At 38.6% G+C, this 18423-nt stretch overlaps 3 protein-coding genes across 3 annotated transcripts; all 3 read left to right on the top strand.

Annotated features, from left to right (window-relative positions):
* Positions 1-100: 100 nt before the first annotated feature.
* On the top strand, positions 101-6829 carry LOC139930871 (uncharacterized). The gene is made up of 7 exons (XM_078289637.1): positions 101-164; positions 252-368; positions 2258-2509; positions 2631-2794; positions 3428-3573; positions 3984-4150; positions 6534-6829. The coding sequence occupies exons 1-7, from the start codon at positions 101-103 to the stop codon at positions 6827-6829; spliced, it is 1206 nt and encodes a 401-aa protein (XP_078145763.1).
* A 4756-nt stretch (positions 6830-11585) lies between these two features.
* LOC139930848 (uncharacterized) lies at positions 11586-14595 on the top strand. Its single transcript, XM_071924135.2, has 6 exons — positions 11586-11703; positions 12087-12203; positions 12597-12854; positions 12989-13152; positions 13308-13441; positions 14439-14595. Exons 1-6 carry the CDS (start codon positions 11586-11588, stop codon positions 14593-14595), a joined length of 948 nt encoding a protein of 315 aa, XP_071780236.2.
* Positions 14596-15252: 657 nt separating this feature from the next.
* On the top strand, positions 15253-18411 carry LOC139930872 (uncharacterized). The gene is made up of 6 exons (XM_071924187.2): positions 15253-15370; positions 15760-15876; positions 16477-16734; positions 16871-17034; positions 17204-17337; positions 18261-18411. Exons 1-6 carry the CDS (start codon positions 15253-15255, stop codon positions 18409-18411), a joined length of 942 nt encoding a protein of 313 aa, XP_071780288.2.
* The last annotated feature ends 12 nt before the right edge of the window (positions 18412-18423 follow it).

Below are 18423 nucleotides of genomic sequence, written 5' to 3'. Positions count from 1 at the left end.
ATTTTGTAATATTGACATTGCAGCCTTTAAACAGATAAAAGGCCTGGTAAACACCCGTGATTCCAGAGTAAAATTCTGATGAGCAAAAGAAAATCCAGATATGTTGTCAAATGACGAACACAGCACAGGTGGACGTACATTCCACCATGACGCGGGAAATGAAGGTAGGAACATCTACATCTACATAGTTTCAAACCCTTGTGCTTTTGGAAATCCACTTTTCACACCAAACTGTACGTGTCTTTGTTTAGGATCTGCGTTCACAGTCAGAGCTGGGTCCAGTTTTCCACACTATCCACTGGTTCTCCTGTGTCTAGGACTGCTGAGCGCTATTCTACTGATAGCTGCAGTTGTTATTGGGATTTACTGTGAGTACAACTGTTCAGAGAAAACCACTGTAGCTCTACTCCACTCCTCAATGGCTGTCTTACAGACTGGTTCCCAGTTGATATTGGAGTAAAACAAGGCTGTATTTTATCCCCCATTCTGTTTTTTATGTACATAAATGATCTTTCTATGTCAATCAGAGCCTTAGGTAAGGGTGTCTGTATAGATAAGGAAAAAATATCCATCCTCTTATATGCAGATGACATCGTCTTAATTTCTGAGACTGAAGAAAAATTACAGGAGATGTTAGACCTTGTCCATAGCTGGTGTCAGGATTGGAAACTGAACATAAATGTTGACAAAACAAAGGTGGTGCATTTTAGGAACCCATCAGCTCCCTTAACTTTTCATGTGGCCCTTCACCACTAGAAGTCGTTAAGGAGTATACATATTTGGGGCTGATCCTAACAGAGTTTCTAAACTTTGACAAAACTGTTAGGCATCTGGCAATGCATGCAAATAGAGCTCTGGGTGCTATCGTAGCCAAATGTAAATCTATGGGTGGCCTTCCTTTTACATGTTTTACCAAACTGTTTGAATCTCTGGTTTTACCCATTCTGACATATGCTGCTGCTGTTTGGGGTTACAGAAGCTACTCTTGTGTTAATGCTGTCTTTAACCAAGCATGCAGATTTAATTTAGGAGTTGGTAAATACACCCCAACTGCTGCCATACAGGGTGATATGGGTTGGAAAACTCTATGGCAACACCAGTGGTCATGTATTTTTAAGAATTGGCAGAGGCTTTGTAGCATGCCTGATAGTCGACTCTGTAAACGTGTGTTTCTGTGGGCTTCCCAATTGACTAATGTAAAAAATGATATGTACACTGTGAGAACTTTTTTTAGCTCCTTGCATATGTCCCACCTTGCCCGCACAGATAGAGTCTATTCAAGAAATGACTTAAAGAATTTTGACATTGCAGTATCAGAGAGTGATGAACAGAAATGGTTTCAGTTAATAAATAAACCTGAGGGTAACAAACTGCACACTTATTGCCTATTTAAAAGTGCTGTTGATACAGAGCCATATGTACAAAGTATCTTATCAAGGCAGCACAGAAGCGCCTTTGCTAAATTCAGATGTGGAGTTGCACCTTTAGCTATAGAAACTGGTAGGCACACAAACACCTAGCCGATAGACGGTTCTGTACCCTGTGTAATAATGCTTCTATTGAATCAGAAGCCCATGTACTCTTACACTGTGAACTCTATACAGACATTCGTTCTGAATTATTTTTTCAAACCATGTTGCAAATTTTAATGAGTACGATGATTTAAATAAATTGTGTGTAGTTTTAGCTGGTAAATATTGTATCAACAAATGTGCCAAAGCTTGCCACCTCATCCTTAACAGAAGACGTTCATTCATGAGTGTCTAAATTTTATAATGCAATACTAAGATTGTTTTATATTCTTTGTGTTTGTGTGTGTGTAATATGTGTGTATGTATGTATATGTGTATCAATGTATCTGTATGAATGTATGTACTTATGTGTGTGTATATTTGTGTGTATGTTTATATGTATATATATATGTATATATATATATGTTGTAGTATTTTTTTATGTGTATTATTTTTAGCCTGTGTCTCATAACTCTAAATGAGTGGTCCTCAACCTCCTTTTTTATTGGAATGTACCATGCATTTTCAATTCAATTCATGAGTGGCCCCAACAGTGCTATGGACATTTATCAACATTTATCAGCCTACATAACATACATAACTCTATTTCCCCTTGCGGTAACATAACTTACATCATGTGAAGTGATGAAATACAGCTGCATCATCAACAACCAAGACCTTGCTTTCTGATTAGAACCTACAGTGTACATTTAATCATATATTGGCCTACTTATCTCTGGTCACAGGTGGCAAAGTCGGTGAAGGATATGTTTCCCAACAAAAGCTCATGGGTGAGTTGAAGGAACTTCAGTCCATGCAGAGCGAGGCGATGAAAGCTCAGGAGGAAGCCCAGAGAGCGTTAGAGAGCGAGAGAGTCGGCCATCTGCAGCTCAAACTGCAGATAGAGCTACAGAAGAGCCTCAACGACGGCCTGCAGAGCCAGATCGAGACGCTACGAGCGGAGAGGACAGCACTGCAGTCCAACACATCTGATCTGCGTGAGACACCGCTGCATCGTTTTTTCACTCACTACACTTTTGGATTAAATTCAAATAGCACATGAAACCTAAAAAGATGTGTTTCTTGTTGTGATTTTGCCTCATTGTCTTTTTGTGACAGAGGCAAGTTGTGGTCATTGTCTGCCAGGATGGTTTCTCTTGAACTCATCATGCTACTTCTATGCAAAGTCTGCGTTCATTCCCAAAAAGAACTGGCCGGACAGCAGAGCGGACTGCATTAGTCGTGGAGCCGACCTGGTTGTGATCGATAACTGGGAGGAGCAGGTGGGTCCAATCTACTGGAGGTGAAACTCGGAGCAGAGGAAAGGGTGGGAAGACGGGATGCTTTTTGTGTTTATATGTGTACCAGCAGCTTGGAAAAAGTCTGACATGAGCATGGTACAGGCTGCAAAATGTTAATTATCAAGGAAACCTGACAAACTTGAGAATAGAAACTTGATGAGAAAATGGGAAACATCATTTTCAAAGGACAGTAACCACAAAACAAATCGTCGCTGAATTTTCCCTCTTGTTTCTGTGCATGCTTACCAGGAGGCCAGAGTAACTAAGTACATTTACAGAGTAATAAAGTACCACACTTGAATGCAGTTTTAATAACTTGCATCTGCCAGTAGGTTTGTGTAAAGAACAAACCGCTGTTGCTGCTGGCTGACACATAAAAAGATTTTTCCTGGGAAAGACCTAACCGACACTAGAACAGCAAATGTAGAAGCTTTCATGAACTGTGTATAGATTGAATCACTATGGTGTAACATCAGTTTGGGACCCTCTTCACTGTTGCAGCCCCACTTTGTGATTCAGGCTGATAAGATGGGTGTGTTTTTACATTAAAGCCTTACGTAGTGCAGCTTTAAGTAAGGGATTTATGTCCTTGTTTCACCCCTACTGTTTACCTAGGAAATGCTGTTTGAGTACTTACCAAAAGTGGCATCCTCCAGTAAACCGTGGTGGGACTTAGATGAGGGAATCTGGATCGGCTTCACGGATATTCACACAGAGAGGACTTGGGTATGGATAAATAACGTGACTCAGCTGGATGGAGGGTAAGAGCTTTAAGGGTTACTTGCTGCGATAATCAGTATCAAAGGCTTTGATTAAAGCTGCTGCACCAAGGATGATCATAAACCCTGTAAACAGCTGTCTGAATACATGTATGATTAAGTATTCATCAATGCACATGCGAAATAGGCATATTTTCATTCTTTAGAGAGGGAGGTTTTAATCTCTATTGGATAATCCTGTTAGAAAGAGATAAAAACCTGTCTAAGGCACACATTTAGACCATCTGTGGTGAAGAGAAGCGGACAAATCAGATTTTTCATTGGTGCCCTGTTAATGACCTCTGCTACTGCTTGAAGACAGATAGATCCAGATCCTCCCATCTGATAACTACCAACAATTTATTATGAGACAGTAAATAGATAAAGAAAAAATAACGTTATCTTTGTTTTAGGTACTGGATAGATGGGGAGCCTAATGACCATGGATTGGAGGGTGAGGACTGTGCAGCAATTTTTAACAGGGGCAGCCCCAGGAAGACGTGGTTTGATGGAAAATGCGAACGCCATAGAAGAGAATGGTTATGTGAAATGGAGCCCAACAGCTCTGGAGTTCATAGCGGTATTTCCCAGGCTGTGGTTTAGTCTCCATGAGGAAGTGTCATGCATAATGTCAAAACAAGATCAGAGACATCATGTGTAATTTCAAACAAAATCAGCACCCGGTAATCTGCAATAGATCCCATTTATTCTGTTAATATGCTATTTTGCTCACCAATAAATAAATACAATGTATGGAAACAACAGTGGCTCTTTGATTCATTGCATGAATCCTAAAGTAGGGTTCAAGCAATATGGGTTTTTACAGGCAGATACCGATATTTTTAGATTGAAGTCACCGATAGCCGATATTTTGTACGGAATGCAACAAACTCAGGTGTTCTCTGGGGGGTGTTGCAAGGCATTCTGGGAAATGTAGGAAGTAGACAAGGAAGTGTGGGGGGACGTGGCACCACCAAGAAAGTGAATTACAACACTTAAAGCTACACTAAGCGATTTCTTCTGACCACTAGAGGGTGACAGAAACTGCAATACATTTTGTAAACACACACAGCAAAGCTACTGCGACGGAAGCCCTTAAGGACAAACCGTGCATAAAGGCTAATGGCTAAAATAAACGTACCTACGGAGAAATATTGCCGGTTACCAGTCTCGCTTTGCCAGATTTTTCTCCCGCTGAAGGTTACATGTCCCACAATGACAAGTGAAGAGGTAGGTAGCAGGTTTACTAGTTGAAAACGTTTACTCACTCGCTTCATCGATTCGCCTTTTCTCGGGCCAACTTTGACAACAAGCTTTAGGAAAGAAGTGAAAACAACAACACAGCTGGCCCGCGCGTGTGGCTATTTGTTTATATCATTACATCTCAAATACCACAAAAACATTCTGTTCTCCTTAAAGTTCTCCTTTAATAAAGTGGATGACACACACACACACACGCACACACACACACTCAGCCTTATCATGGATATGAAAGAGCAGGCAAACAGATCAATGGGCACAACTTGCAGCCAACAGTGCAATGGAGACTCCACAGTCGAGTTCAGAACATGGGCAGAAAATAACATCTAAAGGAAAGTTTTCTCAATATAGTTTCACCAAAGATGGATCTCACTCGCAGCGTCAAACATTTGGACAAGGTATGACCCACTTCAAAATCAAATCTTCTACATTGTCTGACATATTTCCTGCTTCTATTGCTCCAGTTTTCCTTTAACTTTTCTCTTTCTTTCTCTTTCTCCCTGTAACTGGTCCTGTGTAAATGCTGTTGTATAAATGTAATTAATTTAAACTAGAGTTGTTATAATTCAAATGTTAAAAAAGAATGAAAAGCGTAGCTAAAATCTACTTCAAATGTAATCTGGGCTTTAAAACTTGTACACAAAAAAATCTAGGTTTGTGGCTTTAAAATTATATTTATCATGAACATCTCTGTAGTTTGCATGTCATGAGGTAAAAAGTCGCCCTGTAATATGCTCTTTAGTTTATTTGAATGGTTTGTGATGATTTGAACTCACATGAAATGCAACATATTTTCAGTGACTGTGCTCACAGAGAGAGGTGGGTCTGGTTTTCCACACTACCGATTGGTTGTACTGGGTCTGGGTCTGCTGAACGCCTTTCTGCTGTTAGGTGCTGCTGTTATTGGGATTTTCTGTGAGTATGACTATTCACAAAAAAAAAAAAGGTCATTTCATTTCCCTCTTCTTTGGAAATACTTTTGTATATCACACTGCTCAACTGACACTTTACAGTAAAAAAATATATATATCCCACTTGGCTTTTTGCACATTTTACAGTTACTTTTAATCTAAATTCAATGCAAAACAAGATTATGTGGAAGTATGTAATTCAAATAGCAGCAGTTTAGTTTCTGAAAGTATTAACACCCTGTTTCATTTGAGCCAAATTGCCACACTAGCAAAAATTTGTTAAACATTTCATATTATGTTACTCAGACGTCATCTTTAGGTTGTATGTCGGATTTCTAATTTATTTTCAGAATTGTTTGAATTCTGTAGTAAATCCAAGACTAGGTCCCTTTAATACACTTTAAGAGGATTTTAGGGTGTATGGTGAACATGGAGTAATCAGCCAGTATGAAATGGTTCACTCATGGTATCTGAGTCAAAACTTGAGGTTAATGTATATTCAGTGAGCATTTCTTGTCCGATTTTACAATGTCCATGGAGAAATCATATTTGAATTTTATACTTTCACATAAATTTCTACATTTTCCTTTGACAGAATAAAGCACTTTGAATGTAATTCAGTCATGAAAACGCCTAACAAATAGGCCTACAAAAATGTGCAAAAACTCAAAAAGGGCAGAATGCTTTTTTTGGAGTGACTCTGTTGTGAGATAGACTTGAGAAATGAAGCTCGACTTCACACAGCCGATGCTCCTCATTCTCTTTGTGATGGTGAGTTTCTTGTGTCCTCAGGCGCCAAAGCCAGTGAGGGTTACCTGCAGATTCCCCATTCAGCTGCAGAACCCTTCGCCATTGAGTTGAACTATCTCCGAAGCAACCACAGCAATCTGATCAAAGCCAAAGAGGAGGCCCAGAAAGCGTTGGAGATGGAGCTCACCGGCCATCTGCAGCTCAAACTGCAGGTGGAGCATCAGAAGACCCTCAACGACGGCCTTCAGAGCCAGATCGAGACGCTTCAAGCAGAGAGGACAGCACTGCAGTCCAATAAATCAGCCTTTGGTGAGACAGAATTATACTATAGTTCATGAGCAGAGTCTGTATTTAATCTGATAATTTAGAGAGAATACTAAAATACACCCAAGGTAACAAGAAATCTTTTACTTTTTCCTTTCTGCTGTTGCAACAGAGGGAAGCTGTGGCCGTTGCCTACCAAGATGGACTCTTCTTAACTCATCCTGTTATTTCTTTTCTCAATCTGAGTTAAATGTCAAAAAGAACTGGCCAGACAGCAGAGCGGACTGTGTTAGTCGTGGAGCCAACCTGCTTGTGATCGATAACTGGGAGGAGCAGGTGGGTCGAATACAAGAGAAAGATAAAGGAAGGGAAAGGGTGTAAAGAATTGTGAGCCTATGTGAATTGAAAACAGGTAAGCTGTAGTTGAAATGGGAATAGTAAGATCCTATTAGTTATTTAGTCAGGAAACACTCCAATCACAGCTGCAACCATTTATTGCAATGCCCTGTAAGGCCCAATTGCTTTAACATTAACCTGATATAAACCTGATTTAAAGGCCCCATGATATTCAGTGTTCATGATTTTATTTTCAAATATACTATCGCTCAGGATAAGAATAATGCTTTTCATGGTGTTTTGCAAATAAATCTAGTTCAGTTGAACAGGTATTTATAATGCCAGGTTCATGTCATCAGAAGTGAAAGAACTGGATGACATCTTGTTGCTACGTCTTGGAAGTGTTTAAAAGGAGAATTCTGGTTAATTTTCAACTTATTGTTCTAGTTTTTGCCATCATGCTGATCGTTTCTGATCAAAATTTCATCAATTACTCTACTGTACAGCTACATACTGTATCTCTCAGTTTGCAGGGAGCGCTTCTCTCTGATACAATCCCACTGTCAAAAACACCCAAACATGTCCTTTTCAACACAATATCACCCACACTGCAATGAGACCTGCCTACATCCGATTCTCCAATTATCCATGGCCTCAAACTTGAGTATATTGCAGTATTAGATATGCGTCATTTTAGTAGAATTTTCAAGTTCTCTGACGCTGCAGTCATATCAGATTTACCATAAATACAAACTGCAGACTGGGAAAAAATGTTCACGTCAACCTCCTAATGTGACAAACTGGAACTGGATTTCAGCAATTGTTTAGTAAGATGAACAAGAGAGTTTGTCCTAAACTGCCTGAATTTTTTTGAAAATGCAATAACTTTTAACCACTAAAACAAAATCTGATTTTAACTATGTCTACATTAAACATTTTTAATCATATATATATTTAAATAGAGGAAAATTTGAACTCTAGAATAGGGCCCCTTTAACATATCAACTTCTATATTTGCACAGCAACTTATGTCCGACAACTTCCCAAGAGTGAGTTCGAGTGCAGTTTGGTGGGCGAATGGATTCTGGATCGGCCTCACTGACATCGAGAGAGAGGGGACTTGGGTTTGGATCAACAATGTGACCCAGCTGGAGCCACAGTAAGAGCTGCAGTATCTCACAGACTGTTAATGCTCTATGGATTATGGATTACTAATGATTCCTATAGATTTGCCACATGAGCCACATGAGAGTATGCGGTGCCATGTCATGACGACAAACCAAAATGGTGAAACTGCACTTTTTGTCTGAATGACTTTGTTTTATCCAAGGTACTGGATAGATGGCGAACCTAACAACCATGGAGACCAGGGTGAGAACTGTGCTGCTATTTACTCCAGGGGCGATCCCAAGAAGACGTGGTATGATGGGAAATGCCACCACCATCGATATAACTGGATATGTGAGATGGAACCAATGAGTAAAAAAAATTACAATTAAATTGTGTTTGTGTATAATACACGTTATAACTGTCTTAATAAAACAAATAAAATAAGTTTAAAAATATCTCTCATGTTGCTGAGGTTTTTTCAGCTACTTTTTCAGCTTGACAGCAAATCATTGTAATTGTATGTAGAGAGACAGCATCAAGTCCTCCTGCTCAGAATCTTTCAGAATAAACCAAGTCCTGCTCAAGAAGTTATTGGTGTCGATGATCCATATCATGTTATGTTTGACAACTGTCAAATGTTCACACTCTTGGTATACATGTAAGAACAAGAAACAGACAGAACAATCTGCAGTGTTAGTATCCAATAGTTGCTCTGCAGCAGTTGATGCTTGTCTTCCCTGTCACATTTTAGCAGAAGATTGCCACCTGAGGTATGAAAAGGCCACATACCAATAAAACACCATAGTAGGACAACACATCCTGACTCTACTGAAGAAGCCTCAGAAAACACACACACACACACACACACACACACACGGTGTGGGAGTCATAACAAATGGAAGTTCACCATGGCCACTGACTGCAGGAATCGCCTGCAAATGGAAGCTCATGGAGGAACATTTGAAATAACTCTCCCATGTGGACTAAAACCAAAGGTGACCAGTGGATCAACATCACAATACTCGTACTAGGTCCCAGAACTGTTAATATTTTCATATATATTTGAAAATAATCCCTGCATCCAGAACAAACAGTTCAAACTTCCCCTCAATACTCAGGTGTCTCTTCTTTCTGTTTCCCACTATCTACAACAGATACGGATAATAGCTGTAAGTACAGGTACAGGTCAGCACATTAGTAAGAAAATAATATACTGCAATAATGCCAGAAAAATGGAATAGCACTCAGAACAACTGAGCATACAATTAGCATCAACTTAAAAAACGTAATATATTATGTTGGCTATGCAACATGAGATGACATCTTTATACTGAAGAAAAAGGGGAAGTCAGTTGTCATATGTGTTATATTTTCACCCCTGTTAATTTCTCTGTGTGTCAGCAGGATATCTCAAAACTTAATTATTTATTAAAAATGTAATAAATGGATTTCCACATAACTGGGTGGACAGATAGGCCTTGGGCCAAGGAACTACTGACTAGATTTTGATGGTGATCTGGATCTGGGATTTCCACCATTAGAGGATTATCATTTCATAGCCATAACTATGAAACTAACAGAGATAGAAGTTTGATTCCAAATCATAAGATTTTAGGGTCAAGAAATCAATTTGACTTAAAGTTGAAGTGATAAGAATTATGTCTTTGGGTGTAACAGCAAGTTGGAGAATTGTTCAGAGTTGACAGAAGTTTGCGCACTCTGAGTTTTCAGTGTCACTAGTGCCTTAACATCAAACACCAAACTTTGTGTTGCTTTTCAGTGAAATATAAACAGTTTGTACTTGGCCTCCTGTTAGCATTTGTTAGCAATGCTAGTGCAAATCAATAGGAAATGAATACATTTATTTTATCATCATGACATTACAATTATGTCCATAACAGTAAGAATTAAGAATCAAACTGTTGGGTTGGCTGAATGGGTTTCATTACCAATTGAGTTTTCCAAACAAATACTAGAAGGTATAGTGCCAAATTCTCAGGACAAAAAATCCCATTGTGAGCACTCTTTCACTGTCCTAAGAAGGGGAAAAAAAACTCCTGAACCTTCTCTATAAATTGAATTATATTCTCCTTTGCGGTATGCCATCCTGATTCTATTTCCAGTATAGCAATGCATTGAAAAATAGCATCCACTTTTGTGAGTAACACGGTCACCCACACTGTTCAACTGTTTCCATGTCATTTTCCAACAGAGGAGAGCTGTAAACACCGTTTGACAGCATGAACCCTTCTCAGCTCAATGTGCTACTACTTCCTTTCCTCAAACACGTTACAAAGACATCATGGCAAGAAGCCAGAGAAAACTAGGCAGGAAAGGCACCGGCTTGGCAGTCATAGATAGTAGGGAGAAACAGGTGGGCTAGCAGCTACAACAAACATTACTGAAGAATGAAATGAATACATAAAATGTAAAAAAAAAAATAAAAAATACTTTTATAGACTGTTAAGTTAATATTTTATTCTGCATATATTTTTGTATTGTATGGATGCACTGATGTAATAATACATTAAAATACAATAGCTAAAAATAAATACCAGATGAACAATGAAAATATTTAACAAGATATCATCCTACTATACATTTAGGTCAGTAATCTTGGTTATGAGTGGTCTACTTGACAGCTATTACACTATACTCCTCATATTATGATTAGTATTTAATTATGTATTTTATTATAGATATTATTCTTATATGCTGTTACTGTTGTTGTTTTCTGCACTGAAACTCCAAAGTGAATAACTCTCTCATGCTTTTAAAGCTCTGCAGCTTCTAACTTGTAACTATTTATATTTTAGTTATTGATAATTTAGAGACAAGAAAATGATTATAGGATCACAGTAAGCTTTTTTCTGTGGCTATTGACTTCCAATTTGTAACTTTACAAAAGCCATTCAAATTCAATCTAAATCTAAATACTGACTGATGAGTTGATTATACAGCACAGTGGATTCACCACTACAAAATATATAGAAGAAAATTTATTTCATATATTTCCACAAATCAACACATTTGATGAGATGAAATCAAAAGTGCCGCTTCAGAACCACATCTCATACATAAAGCTTGAAAAAGATTACAAATCATTTCTTCTAGGGATGAGAAAATGAATAGAAATTGCATTCACCCTCTGTAAATATTTAACACATGAATTTGACTTGCTGTTTGCAACGTAACACACATATTTGTAAATGTGCACATGCTCTCTCTCTCTCCCTCTCTCTCTCTCTCCCACCCAAACACACACACACACACACACACACACAAACCTCTCTTCAGCAAGTTCATTTTGCAAGTGTTGACACAGGGCAAAGTCCTGACAAATCATCTCACTCTCATATGACTGCTCTCATCTAAACAGTCAAAATGGAGAGCATAGAAAATTCAGAAAGCCGTTTTGATGGTGTATATAACAAATTGATTTGTCAAGAGGATTTCAGTGCAGATGAACATCCTCTCGATTCTAACCCACACCAGCAACAAGGTATAGTGAGTCAAAAGTTAAAATAAACTTTCAAATGTGATTGAATAAACAAGGTGTTTTTGTCCGACCAGTTCTCTGAAATTTGTACCAGGTTCTAAAATAGTACTGACAAAATATGTTAAAATATAATGACAGTGATAATTTCCATGCCATAACCGATGCTTATTATGCATATTTGTTGGTTGCTATAATAAGTTATTAAAACTGTTGCATGGATTTAATAAGTCTACTGTTTAAAATCACTGTATAGCTTAACTACATGGTTAGCACAACATCAATAGTAAAATATCTCTTGGATATTGGTTATTTTGATAACACTGTATTGCTAACACAGTTTGATGCAGTTACCAGCTTTAATGATGATCCATTACCACTCTGTCTAGTGTCCATGTCCATGGTCAGAGCTGGACCCACTTTGAGACATTACAGACTGGCTGCAGTGAGTCTGGCGCTGCTTGCTGCTCTTCTGTTAGCAGTTGATATTGGCCTGGGAGTCTATTGTAAGTCAGTGCTAAGACATACAGTGATCCTTGCAATTATTGGCACATTTGATGAAAAGGTAGAACTGTATGAATTACAAAATTATTTTCTATACATTGCTTAAATGTATTTGCTCAGTATACAAAATTACCAAATTTTACCTCTAGCCAAGTGCACTGATGCATTCAAATGCAAGAAACTTTTTTTTTTTTTTTTTGACCACAGGATACGTGCTGTTATTTTTGTGCTCATCATAAACAGAGCATTTAGCCTAATTTTGTTAGGTTACTAATAATTCTGAAGGGCACTGTACTTATTCTGTAAATATTCATAAATTAAGTTCAAGAGCTTCCTCAGTGCTGGAACTGTGAATACATTGCTACAGTAACATTGTATGTCTTCACCACTTACAGATAGCAAACTCACAGGTGGGCACCTTCCATATGGTATAACACACATCAGCAATGAGCTGACCAAACTCCAAGATACTTACAAGACTGCAATCCAAACCGTGGATGAGGCCAAGAAACAGCTGGCAAGAGAGATCAGTCAGCAGGAACTAACCAAGTGGGAGCTTGAACACCAGAAGAGAAGAAGCAATGACTATAAAGGGCAGATTGACCAAATTCAGCAGAGAAATGCAGCATTGCAATCCCACATCCCAATGAGTAGTGAGTCTTTTTTCACTCTGATTGTATGTCTTATGAAAAGTTATTAAATGCATATTCATGATAATCCTACCAATACCACATTATTGTATTTCTGTATGTTTGTGATTCACTGTTTCAATTTCCTTTTGCAACAGAGGAGGGCTGCAGACACTGTTTACCAGGATGGATTTTTCTGAACTCAGTTTGTTACTACATACCTTTGTCTGACACTATCACACCCAAAGGTTGGCACGAGGCCAGAGAAAAGTGCAAGAGGGACGGAGCTGACTTGGCAGTCATAGACAGCAGCGAGAAACAGGTAGGAATAGTCAATATTCAACTGATATTTCTGTATGATACATACAATTATATATTATTATTCATTACATTTTATTTCTCTGAGAAGAGGTCAGTGTCACTTACTCTAAGGACTGAAAGAGCAACTTGACTGTTTATATTTCTGTGTTTTGTTAGTTGTCAATAAGTCAAGTGATAAATGGTCAAGGCTTCTCAGGACCCATTGGCCACAATGGCTTCTGGATTGGGCTGAGAGATGAGCAAGAGGAAGGGACTTGGAAATGGCTGGATGGAACAACACTGATCGAGGGGTAAGCACTAAATACTGTACACACTGCAACAGACAATTCATTGTGGCTGTAGGAATCATCACCATAACGTCCTGCTGTAGTGCAGGTTTCTGATGGTTCTGTGTTGTGTCTTTCCTGGCATGGAAGCGGATTTAAAATAAAGACACATTGGTGATACTTTTCAAGAATTACTTGTTTTTTCTACTATGTGGGAATTACATTTCCTGCACATTAGTCATACCCCCAATTCTTACTTCGCGCAATGGTGGCACTGCTGGCTGCAAGGTGAGCCCCCACACAGCAGTTTACAGCAGTTGTTCATAGGTCAGGCATGGCCCATGGCAATGCAGATGCCCTCTCCAGGAAAGATGCCCTGTGGTCATCCAGCGCTCCACCCTCCAGTACGGAGTTGAGGTGGAGGGTATGTGACACATCCAGGGGAGAGTTCAGGGGTGTAGTGGTGGATGGCTTCTACTTGCCACAGTCACACCTGGGGCTGATTACCTACCTTGATTGTTCCTGGCCTATATAAAAGGTCAGTCAGTTAGGAGAGGGGAAGCAACAAACCACCCAGGGGGAGAAGGGGTTTGGAAAAGGCTGAAAGCCTCGGGCATAGTATGGCAAGACTATTTGAGTTTGAAGATTCTGAAGAAGATTTTGGTTTTGTGACCCCTCTCCTTCAAGACTCATTTTTTTTCCTCCCCTGAGATTTCCCTTTGTTCGTTTTTGGTTTTGGTTGTCAATAAAGGGGCCCATTGCTCTGCCCAACAGTATTCTTTGTGCTTGTTGTTTCATTTTCATGTTGCCTCCCCTGCCTGTACCACACACAAGTGATGGTTCATTTTAAACTTTACAGTTGTAGCCATCAATTGGACTGGCTGCAGCATGACTGAGAAAAAAATGTTACACTCGTCTCTTTTGTCATTATAAGTCCATGATAATAAATTATTTGTAATGCATACTGTTTACAGTGGGAAAGCAGATAATGTCCAAAAAAGTAACCTATCCCTTGCTACAGGTACTGGAATGATGGAGAACCTAATGATCAGTATAATGAGGACTGTGCAGCTGTGTATCACAGAATCAACCCCTTCAAGGCCTGGAACGACGCCCCGTGCAGACATCCACTCAAGTGGATTTGTGAAATGGCAGCAAACTCTGAGTTAACACTGTAATTTTACCACATTTTACCACAATTAACTCCACCTTAGAGATTTTTTGACATCTTATCAAATGTTATTCTTTTTATTGTCATGTCAATGTTAGTTGAAACTACAAAATGGCAAGGAAGGTTGGAATACCAAAACCACATCTGACATTATGAAATGAACTATAAAAAGTCATTCAATTCACTATAATAAATATATTCTTTACCATATCAGTACTTTACCATGTACATATTACTATTATATAAATCTGTATAGATACCATTAAATAAATCAGTAAAAGCCAAAACTAATGTCAGTACCCCAAAATCATTTCAAACAGCAACTCAAATGTCTTACTCACATCAGGAACTCATTGCCAGTTTTTATTTTTGTGATGTTTTTTTTTTACAGCGCATATTTTTTGTTTGTTTTTGTTTTTTCAACTGCAAACTGTATGCAGAACATAGAACATACCACAGTGGTTGAGACATCAACAATGCTGTCTGCAATGTAACACATATTTGTACATGCGCACATGCTCTCTCTCTCTCTCTCACACACACACACACACACACACACACACAAACCTCTCTTCAGCAAGTTCATTTTGCAAGTGTTGACACAGGGCAAAGTCCTGACAAATCATCTCACTCTCATATGACTGCTCTCATCTAAACAGTCAAAATGGAGAGCATAGAAAATTCAGAGAGCCGTTTTGATGGTGTATATAACAAATTGATTTATCAAGAGGATTTCAGTGCAGATGAACATCCTCTCGATTCTAACCCACACCAGCAACAAGGTATAGTGAGTCAAAAGTTAAAATAAACTTTCAAATGTGATTGCATAAACAAGAACTTGTTGTTTTTATTCGACCAATTCTCTGAAATCAGTACCAGGTTCTAAAATAGTACTGACAAAATATGTTAAAATATAATGACAGTGATAATTTCCATGCCATAACCGATGCTTAATATGCATGTTTGTTGGTTGCTATAATAAGTTATTAAAACTGTTGCATGGATTTAATAAGTCTACTGTTTAAAATCACTGTATAGCTTAACTACATGGTTAGCACAACATCAATAGTAAAATATCTCTTGGATATTGGTTATTTTGATAACACTGTATTGCTAACACAGTTTGATGCAGTTACCAGCTTTAATGATGATCCATTACCACTCTGTCTAGTGTCCATGTCCATGGTCAGAGCTGGACCCAGTTTGAGACATTACAGACTGGCTGCAGTGAGTCTGGCGCTGCTTGCTGCTCTTCTGTTAGCAGTTGATATTGGCCTGGGAGTCTATTGTAAGTCAGTGCTAAGACATACAGTGATCCTTGCAATTATTGGCACATTTGATGAAAAGGTAGAAATGTATGAATTACAAAATTATTTTCTATACATTGTTTACATGTATTTGCTCAGAGTACAAAATTACAGAACTTTACCTCTAGCCAAGTCAAAGTGCACTCATGCATTCAAATGCAAGATGCTGCAGGGCATCTTAAAAGGATAAATGGAGTCAGATGATTGATAGACAATGTATTTGGGCATTAACTAAAAAAATGAAGAGCCTGTGTATCAATAATTCTCAAAATAAATCTTTTAATTATATACATATTTTGTGAACTTTTGCATAATATATATACATATATATATATATATATATATATATATATATATATATATATATATATATATAAAAAATGTTGACCACAGGATATGTGCCATTATTTTTGTGCTCATCATAAACAGAGCATTTAGCCTAATTTTGTTAGGTTACTAATAATTCTGAAGGGCACTGTACTTATTCTGTAAATATTCATAAATTAAGTTCAAGAGCTTCCTCAGTGCTGGAACTGTGAATACATTGCTACAGTAACATTGTATGTCTTCACCACTTACAGATAGCAAACTCACAGGTGGGCACCTTCCATATGGTATAACACACATCAGCAATGAGCTGACCAAACTCCAAGATACTTACAAGACTGCAATCCAAACCGTGGATGAGGCCAAGAAACAGCTGGCAAGAGAGATCAGTCAGCAGGAACTAACCAAGTGGGAGCTTGAACACCAGAAGAGAAGAAGCAATGACTATAAAGGGCAGATTGACCAAATTCAGCAGAGAAATGCAGCATTGCAATCCCACATCCCAATGAGTAGTGAGTCTTTTTTCACTCTGATTGTATGTCTTATGAAAAGTTATTAAATGCATATTCATGATAATCCTACCAATACCACATTATTGTATTTCTGTATGTTTGTGTGATTCACTGTTTCAATTTCCTTTTGCAACAGAGGAGGGCTGCAGACACTGTTTACCAGGATGGATTTTTCTGAACTCAGTTTGTTACTACATACCTTTGTCTGACACTATCACACGCAAAGGTTGGCACGAGGCCAGAGAAAAGTGCAAGAGGGACGGAGCTGACTTGGCAGTCATAGACAGCAGCGAGAAACAGGTAGGAATAGTCAACATTCAATTGATATTTCTGTACGATACATGCAATCCAATTTGTGCATATCTTTATTATTATTCATTACATTTTATTTGTCTGAGGAGAGGTCAGTGTCACTTACCCTGAAGATTGAAAGAGCAACTTAACTGTTTATATTTCTGTGTTTTGTTAGTTGTCAATAAGTCAAGTGATAAATGGTCAAGGCTTCTCAGGACCCACTGGCCACAATGGCTTCTGGATTGGGCTGAGAGATGAGCAAGAGGAAGGGACTTGGAAATGGCTGGATGGAACAACACTGATCGAGGGGTAAGCACTAAATACTGTACACACTGCAACAGACAATTCATTGTGGCTGTAGGAATCATCACCATAACGTCCTGCTGTAGTGCAGGTTTCTGATGGTTCTGTGTTGTGTCTTTCCTGGCATGGAAGCGGATTTAAAATGTATAAAGACACATTATCAGTGACAGTTTCAAAGAATTACTCGTTTTTTCTACTATGTGGGAATGAAATTTCCTGCACATTAGTCATACCACTTAATGGTGGTATCGTCCTGGATTTTATTTCCAGGAATGGATTTAATCCAATCATGCCCTAAGAGGGTTTAGCAAAATCTAATTACTATTAAAAACAAAGGATTTTAAGTGTTCACTCTCATCATATTATTTACTTCGTCCTTGATGAGAGCGATGTCTTCCTGGATGACTGTATCCAAACAACAAGACACAAAGAATTTATGGAAGATTTTGAAATGGTATCTGAGGTAATTTCTCCACCACCATGGAGAGATGAACACTCATTGACTACCTAGGAGATGAGTGGATGAAAAAACATCAGAAAACTGCCAGTATTACAGGCCCTCCATTACTGAAGGAAACATAACATAATAACTAGAAGGGCACTCAGAGAGCGCAGACCTCCGCCAAGGCCAATAGTCCAGTCTGCTATGATATGCAAATTTCGTGAGCCGGATCCGTATCCACTCCAAAATTTAATGGGTTCTTCCTTGGCCCATGCTACACCCTTCCACGAAGTTTCATGAAAATCGGCCCAGTAGTTTTTCCGTAATCCTGCTAACAGACAAACAAACAGACAAACAAACAAACGGCACCGAAAACATAACCTCCTTGGCAGAGGTAATAAATGATTTGTAATGGGAAAGAGATGCATACTGTTTACAGTGGGAAAGCAGATAATATATCTACATAGTAACCTATCCCTTGCTACAGGTACTGGAATGATGGAGAACCTAATGATCAGTTTAATGAGGACTGTGCAGCTGTGTATCCCAGAAGCAATCCCTTCAAGGCCTGGAACGACGCCCCGTGCAGACATCCACTCAAGTGGATTTGTGAAATGGCAGCAAGGTCTATGAGTTAACACTGTAATTTT

The sequence above is a fragment of the Centroberyx gerrardi genome, chromosome 17 (assembly GCF_048128805.1).
Source record: "Centroberyx gerrardi isolate f3 chromosome 17, fCenGer3.hap1.cur.20231027, whole genome shotgun sequence".
Lineage (NCBI taxonomy): Eukaryota > Metazoa > Chordata > Actinopteri > Beryciformes > Berycidae > Centroberyx > Centroberyx gerrardi.
Note: the sequence above shows the minus strand (reverse complement) of the source record. Positions and strands in the feature narration are given on the sequence as shown.

Coding starts and splice junctions, on each gene's coding strand:
- LOC139930871 (XM_078289637.1), top strand. CDS start 101: ATGTTGTCAAATGACGAACACAGCACAGGTGGACGTACATTCCACCAT. Junction 3,574..3,983: donor GTGACTCAGCTGGATGGAGG/GTAAGAGCTTTA, acceptor TCTTTGTTTTAG/GTACTGGATAGATGGGGAGC. Junction 4,151..6,533: donor CAGCTCTGGAGTTCATAGCG/GTATTTCCCAGG, acceptor TTGTGTCCTCAG/GCGCCAAAGCCAGTGAGGGT.
- LOC139930848 (XM_071924135.2), top strand. CDS start 11,586: ATGGAGAGCATAGAAAATTCAGAAAGCCGTTTTGATGGTGTATATAAC. Junction 11,704..12,086: donor TAACCCACACCAGCAACAAG/GTATAGTGAGTC, acceptor CACTCTGTCTAG/TGTCCATGTCCATGGTCAGA. Junction 12,204..12,596: donor TATTGGCCTGGGAGTCTATT/GTAAGTCAGTGC, acceptor CACCACTTACAG/ATAGCAAACTCACAGGTGGG.
- LOC139930872 (XM_071924187.2), top strand. CDS start 15,253: ATGGAGAGCATAGAAAATTCAGAGAGCCGTTTTGATGGTGTATATAAC. Junction 17,035..17,203: donor TAGACAGCAGCGAGAAACAG/GTAGGAATAGTC, acceptor GTGTTTTGTTAG/TTGTCAATAAGTCAAGTGAT. Junction 17,338..18,260: donor GGAACAACACTGATCGAGGG/GTAAGCACTAAA, acceptor CCCTTGCTACAG/GTACTGGAATGATGGAGAAC.